Here is a 15805-nt window from a genome sequence, read left to right on the forward strand (position 1 = left end):
CTTCAGTGCTGTGTCTCCTCTATTTTTTCCACCTTATTGCTGCCACTGCCAAACTCAGTGGGGTCTTGAGAGGATCAGAAAAATGTGCTTTTGGGGAGGGGTTCAGATTAGGTTCCTGAATTATGAATTAGCCACTCCTGACATAAACCATTCATTGTTGAAGTTAAGTGGGTATGGATCAGTGAGTGCACTGAGAGCCTTGTATAAACTGCTCAGAGTTTTCTAAAGGAAGAGTGGGTTATAAGAATAATAAATAGAGGAAATGCATTCTGCTTTGTGTAGAACAGGGGCCGGGTGAAAAATCTGTAGGTGTCCAGCTGTTGTTGAACTCTAACTCCCATTGCCCCCTCCAGCACTGCTAATGTTCAGGGATCCTGGAACTTGTAGTCTAGCAACATCTGGAAGGCTGTGGGTTCCCCATCTCCGATGAAAAAGCTAATCCTGCAACTATAATTCTGAATGGTGACATAGCAATTTTTCTCACTGTATTTCACTCAAGCAGGGTTGAGAGATCTTTGATTAGCCAAAGAACGTGACCAATCCTTGCGTAAATGAAATACTCTGTTGCATTTTGCAGTGGGCAAGGGCAGTGTTTACAGCCAGGAAGAAAGCACCAGGATCTTAAACTGCTGTTTGGGATGGGTGCTGTGCAGTCAGATAAAAGCTTAGCTGACCTCTTACTCCCATGGGAGACAATGTCCTCACAGAAGGCCACTGTGCACAACTGCGTCTGTGTGGCTTGTGTAGGCTGCTCAGCATGCCTGTGGTTTGGCCAGAGAACATTGGCCTTGCAGCTGGCAGGCTGATTTCATTTGTTTTATTCTCACTGAGACAGAATCTCTTATATCAGGCTATGGGCTGGTGTGCAGGTATCCCAGGATACGAATTATCTAAATGTGGATTTATGGTCAGGGCCAGCCCAAGATATTTTGCCACCTCAAGTATAGGACAAGATACATATAGAAGCTAACCGGACTTGCAGTTGAATTTTACTTCAGCAGTGTAAATTGGATAGCATCATCCATTGCGTCTGAGAACAGGGCTCTCTACCTTAGGGGACACAGAGTGGGCTAAATGGCACACCCAGTGCTGCCTATCATCTCCACCATTCCTTGTATCCCAGCCCCTGCTTTCTGAGGCAACAACTTCCCTCTTCCCAATGTTAGGGTCAGCCCTGCTTCTGGTATTGCACAAAAAAGATTCCACATTTGTATCCCGCTCATACACAGCCCACTCACCAACACTTGCCTTGGTGTAAACACTGCTGTAGGCAGCCGATCACATAGGTTGCCCAAGTTACAAGCCCTGGTAGAATTGGTGGGATAGGAGACAGTTGATTTCTGGGGCAGATTCCTAGACCGGCCTGTACAGAAGAAGAGACTAGTGCCAGCCAGGAGCTGGTGGAATAAGCTTGCAGGAAAGCAGAAACAAAGAAGGAACTCCTTGATCGAGACTAGGGAGCAACACAAACAAGGCCAGAGTTTGGCTGTGTCCCAGGCAATGAAGGAACCAATGGCTTCCTGGGGAGGAAAGAGTTCTGGAACTTGCATTCTAATAGTTCATTGCATGCAGAGCAGGAAGATTCCTAGAACTCTCTTGATCTCTCATAATATGGAGGTAAGTACTCTGGCCCTGTGAGAATTGCTGGTAAATGCTTCGTTAGCTAGAGAACTGTGTGGGGAATCTACAGCCCTCAGATTTTGCTGAACCCCAGCTTCCATCAGTTGCTGCAAACATAGCCCAATGGTCAGGAGTGATGGGAATTGTAGTCCAGCAGTGTCTGGAAAATCACATGCTCCTTTTTCCTCAGCTAGAGCAAAATCTTCTTCTTTGACGATCACTCATAGCCGAGTAAGATAGTCTTCCATAAAACACGGTTTTAACAGTGAGTCTGTAAGTGATTGTGGAGGCCAGTTCTGGATCCACACATCCTTCCACAGTGGGAATATAGGTTTCCAGGCAGGAGTTGATTATGGTGAGGGTTTGCCAAATGTGCCTTCCTCTTAGCATGTTTCTCCCTTTTGTCCTCCCTGTCTGTGGTCTTCTCTGAGCAGTGATGAAACATGAAGAGACTAGCTTGAGGTTGGTGGTGATAAGAAATGAAAGGGGAAGATTAAAAGTTCAGTTTCCACTCTGGTTGCCCTCAAATAAATGGAATCACAGGTTCAACTCACATGATACTTTTCTTCTGCACACAAGCAAACTCTTCTGTCCCTGGGATCATACTCATTTGGTAGGATTTTGTGTGCAAATCCTAAGCAATTTACATGCATGGTTGTATAGATTAACCTCAACATAAACTGAGCAGTATATAAATAAGCATCTCCAGCCGTTTCCTTAGTTGTGGTGGTTGAATAGGGCCTACCACTATTGTACAAATTATTGCCAGTTGTCCCTATCCATTCCTGCTTAATGACAGCTGCAGATTGTTCACATGTAGGAGCAACATCCTGCAAGCAGGGAGATAAAGGGAGTAACAGGGCAATTGTTTCTCTGCTGGGATAAGTCTCTTGTGAATATGCGTTTCCTGACCACTGGTCTCAGATGAAGCTGAGCTTTGATCTTAATGCTTCTCTTTCCTCTGCCACTTTGCTGAGTGATCCTGCAGACAGCATCCCCTGGGGCTAATGGCCTGGCTTTGAAGGATGGGTTGGTTGTGTTTCACACCTTGCCTCTGAACTTCCATGTTGGAGGAGTGGCAATCCAGCTCCTTTGTGGATATAACTAAGCACAACTAAAGGAAAATTGATTTGAGCTGTGTTATTACCTCTAACCCCCATTCCTCTCCTCCTTCCTCTCTTCCCCCTTCTGTTCTGTCATCTTAGTGCAAGTGTTGGGAATTAGAAGACTGCTAAATATGTTGTTGTTCTTGTTGTTAATTACATTTGTATACTGCCCTGTACCTGTTCACAAGTTGAAATAGTTCACTGCAGAGGTAGGGAACCTGTGCTGCTGGATTACAGCTCCCATCATCCCTGAGCATTGGCGATGCTGGCTGGGGCTGATGAGTCCAGCAACATCTGGCTGGCCACAAATCCCCTACCCATAGTATAGTGTCATGTGTTCAGCTGGAGGCAAAAATGGCAGAGAGCAGCATGTCTGAGAAGGGGTTCATGTTTACTCAATCTGATTTGTTTTATGTATAAATGTTTCGCTTTCAGTACATGGCCTACCTGTGCTCAGGAAAAAAAATACAAGGTTTTGTTGCAAGCCCATGTAATAATTCTAGGAGGCCAATTCCAATTAATATGATTAGTCCCCTGGAATAGGATTCCTCAAAGTGGGACTTTGGATGCCATATTAGTGATGTTGGGAAGCACAGTGGATGAGAGCAGGTTGTGTTGGATAGGCTTTAGTCACTGCACAGCAGGATAGGGTGGAGGAATTTGGGAACATTTAGCTGCTTTTGTTCATTCTTCTACAGTTAGACACATTTCTCGGAGGCAGGCAAACTTTCCTTCTCTCAAATAGTTAAGCACCACAACCAAATTTGAAAAGGGAATCTCAAAAAGTGACTTGGAAAGCTAATGTGGTCACAAGGAATCAATTTGTGCGCGTTCTGCTGGCTTTTGCAATTGCAGCCTGGTAATATGAGACGGTGTGTACGTGTGTTAATGCTTTGTTCTGCCATTCTGCTGTGATAGCAGGATTGCTGCAAGGGAGGGTCATGCAGACACAGCAGTGCCTTCATTGGGTGGGCTTGACCTCAACAATGAGGAAAGCAGCGATAGCCAATGATGCTGGCAGCAGTCTCGTTTTGGAACTCATGGCTTCAGGAAATTGAATCCTTTTGGGAATTTTCTCATGGAAAACATTTGAAGTGTGTTCTGGCTTTCAGCGCTGGAAAGATATTAGAACTGCCTTTCATGTGGCAAGACCACTTCTCAGCTGCCTTCTTTCGGGCAAAGATGTCAGGAAGGGCACTCTGTTTTTGAGACCCCGCACAGCTGCAGGTGGGTTGGTGGTTGTTGTTGTTTTAATGCATTGCTGATTCATCTCCAGATTTGTGTCATCTTTGTTGATGGAGGGCATCACCCATTACTCATTACTGCTGCTCAAAAACCAGCAATGTGAGGTGAACCTCAAAAAGTGTTGGGAAGCTTGTTTGTTGAAGCATTTGAGAATGCATTTGTTGTGCTGAACCTGATACATTTTGAGTATGATATAACTCAGAATTGAAGACTATGGACATTTAAACTCTCCTGCACATGATATGTCATTAACTTGAGAGAGACTTTGCTGCCCTTCCTCATGAAGACTCCGCAGGACTGCATTCCAATTAAAGAAATTTCAGTTGATTTAATTATATGAGTTGATTCGTTGATTGATCTATAGACCAAGGATGGAGAACCAGATAGTGTTGGGTTACAGCTCCTTTCATCTGTCACTATTGGTCATGCTGAATGGGACTGATGGGCCTTGGAGTTGAAGGGCCACTGGTTCCCCACCCCTGCTATAGATTAAATTTGCATATGGTTAAAAATAGCATGTTTGAAATTAGAAGCATAACTTCCTTTGGGCTATATCCAATGAAGTTGTACCATTAGCTTAAGAATTTCCACCTGTGCCATGGTATTTTGTATCCCCACCCCAGTTTGCTCCAAAGGGTGGGGTATCTTTAGAACAGATGAGGCGGGGAGGTGAGGAGAGGAGATTTGCGTGCACAAAGGAGAAGTCATTATGCTAATGGAATAACGTTGTTGGATATATCCCCCTTTCTAAAGTAGTGCATAGATGTGCCTTGGGAGAGGCATTCTCTCTCATGTGAGGGATAAGGGGGGTGCCTCATTTAAGATGTAACATTTGTGATGGATATATTAGTATTTAAACATCTGTAGATGGTTTAAGCTGGGGGTTCCTTTTTAGCCAAATAAATGCTTCGGAAGGGATTAATTAGATGAACTGATTGGCTGTACTGCTGCTGCAAGGAACACCCAACTGCTGCAGCAAAGGAAGGTGACAAAACCAGCCCTCATTTGGCATCATTTTTTTCCTGCCTTTAGGACAGGGAGACCTAACTTTTCATACCCAGTTGGCCTCAAAAGTGCTTGGACATTGAACCCACAGGCCACACACTGCCTTGTCACTTGGGGCAGGGGATTGAGGCCAAAAATTCACGCCTCCCCCTGCCCTCACACTGCCATGCTAGGTAAGTAAGGCCCTGGACTTTGGAAAGGATGCTCTGGCAGTGTCCTAGAGCCCTCTCACCTCCTTCCCAAAGCTGAGAAAGCACTGACTAGGCTTTGGGAAGGAGGAGGGAGGACTCTGACCCTGTCAGAGCCCTCACAGCTCCTTCGCTAAAGCCAGCACCTCACTTACCTGGCTATTGGAAGGAAGTGTGAAGGTTTGGAGGAGGCATCAAGTGTTGCTGAGGGCCACCCAAAAAGGCCTCGAGGGCCGCATGTGGCCCTTGGGCCATGTGTTGGACCACCCTGCTTTAGGAGAACATCAGTTGCCAGCCATGGGGGACAGGGACAAAACCAGCTGTCCAGTTTTTCAACGTCAATAATTTCCCATATGTTGATTTTAAATGTTTGTTATTTTTTGTTATTATTCTATTTACTTCATTTATGAATTGCTTCCAATGAGGCATTCTGAAGCAATTTACACTACAATAAAAACATAAACAGAACAACTGCATATACAGAAATAGCTAAAACAATACACACACACACACACACACACAGAGTCATACCTCGGGTTACAGACGCTACAGGTTGCACATTTTCGGGTTGTGTATTGCGCCAAACCTGGAAGTACCAGAACGGGTTACTTCCGTGTTTTGGTGCTCGCGCATGCACAGAAGCGCTAAATCGCGCTTTGCGCATGCGCAGAAGTGCTGAATCGTGACCTGTGCATGGACAGACACGGTGCTTCGGGTTCGAATGTGCCTCCCGCATAGATCACGTTTGCAACCCAAGCGTCCACTGTATATATATATATCTATCAGAAAGCAAAGTCCCCACCGGAACACCTATATTCAAAGCAGTGATGTTCCCTGCAGGTGCTGCGTTATGAAATAAAAGACATAGAATCATGCCAGATAGGGCTGTAATTTTCTTAATTAAGGGAGAATACTGTCATAACCTAGATGACTGGCTGTTGTAATTTCTCCATGGTATTTCAGGAAGCCTAAGTATTTAAGAGCACAACTTCAGAAAAACCTATCTATGCCACAAAACACTGTAAATCAAAAAGCTCAATGTTGTGGAATCAAAGCTGAACAGGAAGCACTAGGTTCTGTCTGTCTGAATAGAACCTGAACATTGTAGTCAGTCTCTCTCTCTCTCTCTCTCTCTCTCTCTCTCTCTCTCTCTCGGGCAACAGCCCACCTTTATAAAATAATGAATTTACAGCATTTCTTGGTATGTATCAGATTAATCTGGATTACTTTGTCTCCAGTGGCTGAAGAAACCTGTTCTGAACCAGCAAAACTTGCCACAAGTTTCTCATCTGCAGCCTTCAGCGAGAAGGTCTGAATCTGATGCTCTCCTTGGTACACTTACACTGGTCTTCAAGCTGGATGAGCCGTTGAGAAACATAAGCAGCCAATCAGTCAGTTGGTCCTTCTTGCTCATATAGTCTGTCTGGCAATAGTGCTTCAGAAAGGAATCTTTCACAACCCTATCTGGATATGTCTGGGATTGAACCTGGCCCTGTAAACTTTTACGTGCTAAGATTGTGCCCTACCTCTGCGCTACACCCCTTTTAAAATTGCAACGCCATTATAATAGAAGGAACTTTATTATTACAGCTGGGGTTTTCCCACATGGAAACTAGCATAGGAAATATATGACATGGTGGGGGGAATCCCTGCATTATTTAGTAAAGAGAGAATGCTGATATAGCTGTATCAGCTCTTGTTCTTGGATTCTGATGTATCTGTTATATTAGCAACTCTGGTTCAACCTCACCTCAATCTGGGAGGGTCTTGCCAGTTGTTAGAATAGAAAGTTGTAGGTCAAATGTATGGGGTGGGGAACCTGTGACCTTCCATATGTTGTTGGACTCCAATATCTATCAGCCCTAGCCTGCATGGTGAATGGTCAAGAATGAGGGGAGCTGTAGGCCAGCAATATCTGTAGTCCAGCCTTCAGACGCAGAAGGTTGCAGAGTTTTGAGTGGCTCCAAAAAACATTTGTAAGGTTGCTGCTGCTTAGAATGTCCTATTGAAGGAAATATCTGTGAGCTGCATCGCTTAGAAAGCATTTGGGAGAGACTGGATTAAATTCTTTTGGAGCGGTTGTCTGCCAGTGTGTCTGACTGCATGTTATAACAGCAACACTCCTTTAAAATCAAAGACTGGGTCAGCTGCTCTCTGCTAAGCACATTACCAGAAGAGGAAAGTAGACAAAAGTCACTTGCCTTGATGGCAACCACAACTACTTAGTCTGCAAGCCTGTGCAAGTCCAGACATTAGAGTTTTATTCTTCGCATTGGGTGTGGTTTAATAGACGCCCATGCAGGGCTGTGCCTCAAGCAAGAAGAATAGCCAGCTATTTTAGTTAGTTAATTCTCAGAGATAGATGGGAATGTGAGGGGAATGTGAGGTATTTGGGAACCTTATCGGTTTCCAAGAGTAATACACTAAATGCGAGTTGAGAAGCCTGCTTTGAGAAAGAAGTTTTTCCTAAAGATGTGAACAGCCAGGCAGTCTGGAAAATGTCCTTGAACAGAGGACAGCTGAGGAATAGAGGCAAGGAGGTGCCAGAGGTTCCTCATCCCTCCTGTAGATTTTGGGTGCAACAAACAGCCTGTTCTTTTTTCTTTTTTTAAGCTGTTAGAGTCAGGGGTGATGGGGTTGAACATGTATCGTGTGCCCAGGTTTCCGACAACAATTACTGTAGGCTAGTTCCATCTTGGAAATGATTGGTGCCTGCTGTTTTAAGTGAGCTGCTTTGGGAATGCATATGCCAGGAGCAATCCTGGAAGTTCTCCCCCACCACTGTCAGAGAAAGAGTGTGGAAGACTTATGTGCAAGAAGGAGTTGGGTAGAGAAGGGGAGCACCAGTTGGGGACCAGTGGTGGCTTGCTTTTGCCTTGAGTAGCTGAGACTGGCGCTATATCTAGGGCTTCATTTGTGCCAGGGTTTAGCCCAGTGCCAGAGCTGGGTTTTGGAAAGTGTGTGAAGTAATGCTAAGTAGTGGCTGTGAGCAGTTTCCCTTCACTGCCCATCCACCCCACTCTCCACCACCTACATGTGCACCAATCTTCATGTATCTTTCCTTTCAAAAGACGATTCAAGGACGCTGGCTGCCTGCAGTTGGAGGAATGGGAGGAAGTTGCTTATTAAACCTAAACTCCCCCTCATTCTGCACATTTGCTGCCAAGGAGCTGGGCTTCCACCACAGATGGTCAGGTCTTCAGCTCTCTTTTTAGAAGTTGGCCACACTGTCAACATAAACCAGCTCTCTTTTTAGAAGTTGGCCACACTGTCAACATAAACCATGAGCATCTTGGTAGAGCAGCCTTCAACAATCTAGTACCTTCCAGATATTATTGGATTACAACACCCAGCAGCCCCAGCAAGCATGGTCGGTGGTCAGGGATGATGGCTAACAGGTTACCCATCCCCATTGCACTGATTCCTTACTGAATTGATTCCTTGCTGGTATTCTCCAGGCAGCTATGCAAGAGGAGGAAGAGGGAGTACTGGGTGAGTAAATGATAGAGGGAGGCGAGAGACAAGATGGAGAACTAGCATTTGATTTGCTGGTGTGCCCATCCGACAGTTCAGCTGTGATGATGGGCTTCCTGTGCTATGCATCTTCTTTTTGAATTAGCATCTGTTTTTGTCATATTGGAGAACTCTTTGGGGACTCTCATAAAAGCAACAGATCCCAGGATGTATTAAGAAAATATAGTGCCGTTAAACCGATATAGTTAATTGGGATGGGGAAAAACAATTGTAGCTGGCCTGTGTGTATTCTCAGTGGAATTACTGTATGTGTATGAATGTTGCTGCTGCTTTGCCTTTGACAACATTATTGAACAAGGAAGACCCTCAGTTTTCTTGGTGAAACTGAAGTAACATATTTTGGTGGCAAGTAGGAGAGGATCAAGGTCTAAATATATTTCAGTGAGAAGAAAGGCTCCCCTTTCTTGCCGAGTTCTTTGAGGGTGTGGTGCAGGCCACTTGCACTTGATCAAGGCCCATGCAAAGCTAAGCTTTGAAATTGTAAGGCTCATATGAGACACAGATGTGGCAGCTCTTGTTTTTGCACAAGATCTATGAGGCTATATCACATTATTTTTTTAAAAAAACTGATGTCCTGTGTGATGTGCTGCAACCTGTAGGAGCTGAACCTGCTTTACATGGTATTACTACTTGACTCAGCTTCTCACGCTCAGCTCCAATCAGAAGATAAGTTAACAAAGATCCACGTTGGTGTTTAAGCCATAGTAATTACCACCACTCTACTGCATTTATATCACTGTAGTACGCAGGGAGAGCTAATTATTGCATATTAAAAGCACTGTCCCTGTAATGTAGCATATGTTTTCCTTTGTTTCACATGGCTTTTCAACCTTTGATGATAATACTAATAAAAATACTTAATATTTACTTTAGGACAAGGGTGGGGAACGTGTGGCTCTCCAGATATCGTTGGACTCCCAACTGCTTAAGCCAGCATGGCTGATGGTTAAGGATGATGTGAGCAGTAGTCCAACAACGCCTGGAAGAGCACAGCCCCCCCAGCCTCCCCTGCTTTCAAGTGCTTGAGCTGTTTCATGTACATTAGCTTAGTATTCCTTACAAGAGCATTGTAAAGTAGGCCAGTGTAATTATTCCCATTTTGCAGATGTGGGTGGATGGAGCTGAGACTTGGACTACATATTATCTTGACAAATACATATTTCCAAGGTCATGTTTTCTGAGGTAATGTGGGGGTAGAGATAGCATTTGCATGGGGTGTTTCGATAGGAGAGAGTGCTGCTTCCCTGATTAAGTCTTACAGGATTCCCTGCCCCCTAAATCAGGCTTGTTTCTGGTTTTGGACCCTGGGCAACTGCCTAATAGGGACTGATGAATTATTATCAGGTAGTATCTATAGTGGGAGGCCTGACTAACAGCAGGTTCAAATACTTACGGAACCTTCTTTGACTCTACTGAAGATGTCAGCATGGCAGAATCATCTCCATGATAGCAATAGTTGGAAATTGCTGTAGGATGCCTTTGCTGAATTGGTATGCTTGCTTCCATCTTTTAGAGGCTGCTCCCCTTCAAAGGAGGACAGTTGGGAAGGGAGGCAACAGAATGGGATGGGGTGAGAGAGCAGAACTTACATGTTCAGCAAAACAACAACAACATATGATAAAATTATTTCTCTACTGTAAGCACTTCAAGCTCAAGCAGCATGACCAAATGCTCCCACATGTAAAAACAAAAACCTCTTCTACACAGAAAAATATATCACCACATTTCCTGATGCCAAACTGCATGCAGTACCCCTTGTTTTAAAAGTGTAGGAGTATTTTTTACATGAGGAAACCATAACACATTAATAGGACACCCCTTCCCCCAGTATGAAATGGTACAGTCTCTGAAAGATCACCTGGTTTTGCTGAGTGTATAGATTAACCAGTCTTCATTTTGTGCCACTTTTCTAGGCACAAGTATGGGCTTTTTTAAGCTCTGTGTCTGAGTGTGTGGTGGTTTTTTTGTGTGCAGGCACTTTCCCTGGGGAACCCGTGTCTTACTGCTGAATCAGAACAAATCGCAATCTTGTTTTCTGCAGATTGTCTTTTGCTATGATTCAGCAGTAAAATGAGGGTTTTCCCAGGGAAAGTGCCAGGACGGGTAGAAAAACCCACTTGGACACGCAGCTTTAAAGTGCAGATGTGTGTTTGGAAAGTGTGGCACAAAATGAAGTCTGGATGAGCCCTATGTCTGGCTCTGAATGGAAAGAACAGGATGGAGAGGATTTGTGCCATATTACCGGGGAAGGAAATGGCTGGACAATGTTTTCAGGCAGACAGGCAACATGATGAACATTTGGGGGTATTTTGCAAGAAGTTGGAGGCTGTTCTCACTATTTGGGTTCCTTCATTCGTCATCGCTCTCCCACCGCCACCCCAGCTAGCCAGACCCCCTTGCTTCTCTTGGGCTCCATGACCTCCAGAGATGTCAGCAGCTGTTCCTTGGGGAGGGGGGAGAGAGAATTATCACTCAGTGCCAGCCTGTTACTTTGGGGAGTGGCCACATTGTTGCTGCTGCTAATCAAGGCCACACAAGGGTGTGTGGAAGAGGCCGACTCCCAGATGCTCAGGATGCTTTGAGGCAGGCCTATTTATAGCAATTTTCTGCGTAGGACTGGAAAGGAACCTCCTGAAACCCTGGAAGGAAGGGAGCCCCAGCTGCTTTGCAAAAGAGCACAGCCTGATGGAGGAGGGGAAGGGCTTTCTTTGCCTGTCAGGGTGGGTCTTGCCAAATGGTGGGCATTTCCATGTGGGTCAAAGCACCGGGCAGCAATATGGGTAGGTGTGGGATGCCTGTCGAAAAGTAAAGCTAAAATTCAATGCAAGGAATTCTCCACAGACTGGATAACTCCCACTGTCTCTAATGCCCTTGTCCTAATCAGAACTAAATTAACCATGGCTCATCCTAAGGAAAAAGCTGAGGGGCTTTGCCATTTTAGAACCCCCATCGTCAGCACTCATCTATACAAGTTTCTAGAGCTCCCAGTTAAAGAGGGAAGCTTGGAAACGTGATCTGTGACTCCTGAAGTCTCTGAAAGTAGGAACCTTTCTGCACCTGAGGCTTTGCTTAGTTCTCCCGCCAGGTCTCTCTTGAGTGTTGATAACAACCTGGTACCTCTGTGAGCAGAGAAAGGGCTGCTGGCTTCAAGACCTCTGCTGCTGGTTTATGCCACTTCTGGATGGTGGTTGAGTTGTAGTTGGTTGTTTATTTGCTGGTGTCAGAGAACACTTGCACTGGTCTTGTCCTATGGAGATGGGAAAATATTATGGGTGTTTTGCAGTGTTGTGCAACTGCCCTGGAGAGTGCAACCACAAAGATATATATTAGTACCGGTAAGTACGCTGTAGCAAACCCCAGAACACCTGGTGCTCTTTCTTCAGTTTCTTTACCTTAAGGGCTTAAAAGAGCATCTTGGGCAGCCTTCAGAGGATCTTTACTGGGATCTGAAGCAATACTGGGCCTGGGAGGATTCTTGCACCCACCTGTGCAAATGATGGGAAAACACAGCAATCTCCCTGTCATCACCATGCAGGGTGTGGGGCAGACAGAAGCCTGTGAACCAGCTCTGTTGGGTCCAAGACTCACCTCTGCCACCTCCGCCTGCAGTGGCGGTGGGTGGTTTGCATCACTGTCTCGCCCTGTTTTCCTGTTTGTGAAATACAGACAGCATCAGCCTCCAGCTGTACCTTGGGACTCGGGAGGCCTTGTTAATCTTTTCAGTAAGTGTGCTGAGTGTTGCTGAGCAAAAGAAGACTGTGGTTGTGGTGGGCTTTCACACTGAGGAAAACCCTGGTCTCCGCTTGGCGTCCAGTCCAAGCAAGCATAAGCACTTGCACAAACTCTGGGGCTGCAGCTCGTTCTGTTGTAACTTGGTCGCCTTTCAACCATTGGTAGTTCAGATCCCCAAAATCTGGTGGTGGCAGAGGTGCTGCTTTCCTTCTGTGCCAGCGGTGGGGAACCTTCTCCCCCCTTCCTGTTGAGGATCAGTGGTAGACAGAGCTGGAGTAAGCATGGGTGGGGCAGAGCCAAAAAGGAGTGAGTGGGGCCACCCCTTCTCTCTCTTTCTGACACCCCCTTCTCTCTGTGTGTCTCTTTCCTTCTATCTCCTGCCTTCCCCACCCAGCGGGCTGCCAAGAGAGAAACAGATCACTCTTGACAGTGGTATGAATTGATCCCTTGCAGAGAATTCCCCCCATCTCCTTTCAGCTTCTCCCTTCCATTTCCCACTTCTTGCCTACCCTCCCTCTGGGCTCCCCCCTACCCCCCCCCCGAAATTAGACTAAGGGCTGCAGTCCCGTCCCCCGTCCCCCATGCAATTCCTTGGCTATAGTCTGCCTCCATTGTTGGAGGCAGTGTGCCCTTGAATGCTAGAGAATTACAAGTGGGAAAGTGATGTTGCACTCAGGTGCTGCTTACAGACTTCCCATAGGCATCTGCTCAGCCAATGTGAGAACAGGATACTGGACTAGACAGGCCACTGGTCTTTTCAGCAGGCTCTCTTTATGTTGCCCTCAGTTCTGCAGCCACCCAGTAATATGCAGTGAACTATCCAGAAGATTCATTTTTTTTCTTTGCTCTCTCCCTTTTCACATTCTATTCTCTTTACTTCCTGGATTGAAAGATGAAGGCTTTTGCATAAATACCTTCACAGTAAGAGCACCCGATAGGTCGTAACAGCAAAAGGAACATAGAAACATTCTGTAAAATGAGAATAATAATGACGTTTCAAAATGCTAAGTGCTGTATTCATTAAAAGGGTTGAATATATAGTTAGTAGTTACGAAAGGTGGCTGGGTGCAGAGTTTCACCTGGCTGCTTAATTTCTAGATCTGAGGGAAGCTGAAATGGGTGAGGTATTCAAAACCAATCCCTGACACAGCTTGGGAAAGTTAGACTTCCGTTTATTGCTCATGCTCAGGAAGTTATTACCTTATGTGCAGAGGCGCAAATTTGGTTTGGTTATTTAGGTATACGCTTAAGCTTTTAAGGTATACCTAAAAATATAAAATGTGTGAACAAGGCAAATGTGTGGATTGTACACTTGTCAGAGATCTGGGACAAGCTGGAATTCCAGGTCAGGTGTACATTCACTTGGAAATCTGGGTTTCCTGCAATGTACAGAAAGATTCTCGGAGTAATTGAAACAAACCAAGAGTGTCTTGTGACACCTGAAAGATGGTTGATTGTGTCCAAAGCATACGTTTTGCACCCCTTCTGATGGATGTCCCATTTCTCTCTTTTTCTTCAGGGTGCCATCAGAATATGTTTCCCCTTTCAGCACAGTTGTTGGATTACTTTCCGAACTGGATTTGACTGGAAACCCTCAGCATCTTGACTCTGGAATTACAAATCTCACTTACTGCAACTGGGAGGCAACGTGCTGTGATGTGAACTTACGTTGCCTGCCATGCACCCCACGGGCAGCACAGATCCTGGCTTTTCCCGCACTGCTGTGCAAACCCTGTCTCGTAGCCACTGCCGGAACATAAAACAAAAGATTTCTCAGTGGGAGGGTCGGACTCAAGGGGGTTGCCAGGAGGAAAGACAGAAGCCCCAGGACTTTGGGGTCAAGTATGGTCAAGAGAGCAGGAGACAGACAGTGGGTCTTGGGCACAGCAGGCATTCAGAAGGACTAGCAAACATTCAGAGCCTTGGCTTAGATTTCCGGGAAAACTCTCGCCTCTGCTGTGTGACTGAGGAGGAAGAGGAGAGGCTCCAAGAGGCTCCAGAGAGCCCCTTGGTTGAGCAGCTCCCCAATGGTGCTATATCTGAAGGAGAGGATGAGGCGGACTGGCAGGGGGAGAGGCTCCCTCCAGGGAACTTCTACACCTCACGGGAGCTGTGGAAACAGATAGAAGCCCTTCCTCCTGACCAAGTCCTCGCTCTGGCTTTGGACCTGAAAAGAAAGCGGGAAAGCTGTGGCTCAACAGAGAAGGAGCTGAACCTGGCTCCGACCAAGAGCTTGGAGAACATCTACTGTGACGTTGAAGGTCAGGAGGGGCGGCCAGCCATCAATCCGGTACCCAAACCACGAAGGACTTTCCGATACCTGTCTGATAAGGACCACACAGATTGCCCTAATGGAGGCTATGCTGAGAGGAAGGCGCCAGAACATCAGTCTAATGGTGGCTGTCCTGCCTCAACCTCCCATGACACTGGGCAGAGAGTGGTCAGCAGAGGAATCCGAAGCAGATCCAAGAGGTGGGTACCAGGTTGAGTTCTCTGGCTCCTCTTATGCAAGTAGGTAAAGGTAAAGGACCCCTGGATGGCTAAAGTCCAGTCAAAGGCGACTATGGGGTTGCAGCACTCATCTCGCTTTCAGGCTTAGGGAGCTGGCTTTTGTCCACTGACAGCCTTCTGGGTCATGTGGCCAGCATGACTAAACCGCTTCTGGTGCAACGTAACATCGTGATAGAGGCCAGAGCACACAGAAATGCCGTTTACTTTCCCGCTAGAGTGGTACCTATTTATCTACTTGCACTGGCATGCTTTTGAACTGCTAGGTTGGCGGAAGCTGAGACAGAGCAACGGGCGCTCACCCTGTCACACGGATTCAAACCATCAACCTTCCAATTAGCAAGCCCATGAAGCCCAGTGGTTTGGACTGCAGCACCACCCGCTCCGTGGTGGATATTGCTCATTGTAGCAAGTCCTGTTCCTAATCATTGCGGTTTTCCCCATCTTAGGGAACAGCTAAGCATACTCTTCTCTCAGTTCCCCCCCATTCATTCTTCCATCATCAGGAAATCAGAAAGGTTCTCCCCCCATCTTTCAATATTTCTATTTGCAATTGTAACAGAAAAAATGGGGGGGGGGTAGATTAAAAAAACAAAAATAAATTTCCAGCTGACTTTTCACTGTAAGAGTATTTCATCATTCTTGTTTTAGTATACATTAATATAATCAGTCTAAATAGTTGTCTAAATGAAATTGACTATTACAACCCATATGTTCAAATGTAGATGTATGTTGGACTACAACTCCCATCATGCCTGCCCACTGGCCATGCTGGCTGGGGCTGATGGGAGTCCAGCAACTCCTGGGGCAGGAACAGGTTTCCCCATCACTGCCTTAGGGCATGAAAAACAATTTCTGAGAGAAATT

At 45.9% G+C, this 15805-nt stretch overlaps 1 protein-coding gene across 1 annotated transcript in view; it reads left to right on the forward strand.

Moving 5' to 3' along the window:
* The window catches only part of DENND2C (DENN domain containing 2C), a 56515-nt gene that overhangs the window by 14006 nt on the left and 26704 nt on the right, over nucleotides 1-15805 (forward strand). Inside the window, exon 2 of the mRNA XM_081864905.1 lies at nucleotides 13950-14902. Within this exon, the coding sequence (XP_081721031.1) occupies nucleotides 14109-14902 (794 nt within the window). The 5' untranslated portion in view covers nucleotides 13950-14108. The remainder of the gene's footprint in view (nucleotides 1-13949; nucleotides 14903-15805) is intronic.

Source organism: Podarcis erhardii (assembly GCF_964252035.2).
Source record: "Podarcis erhardii genome assembly, chromosome: 6".
In the NCBI taxonomy this organism is placed as follows: Eukaryota; Metazoa; Chordata; class Lepidosauria; order Squamata; family Lacertidae; genus Podarcis; species Podarcis erhardii.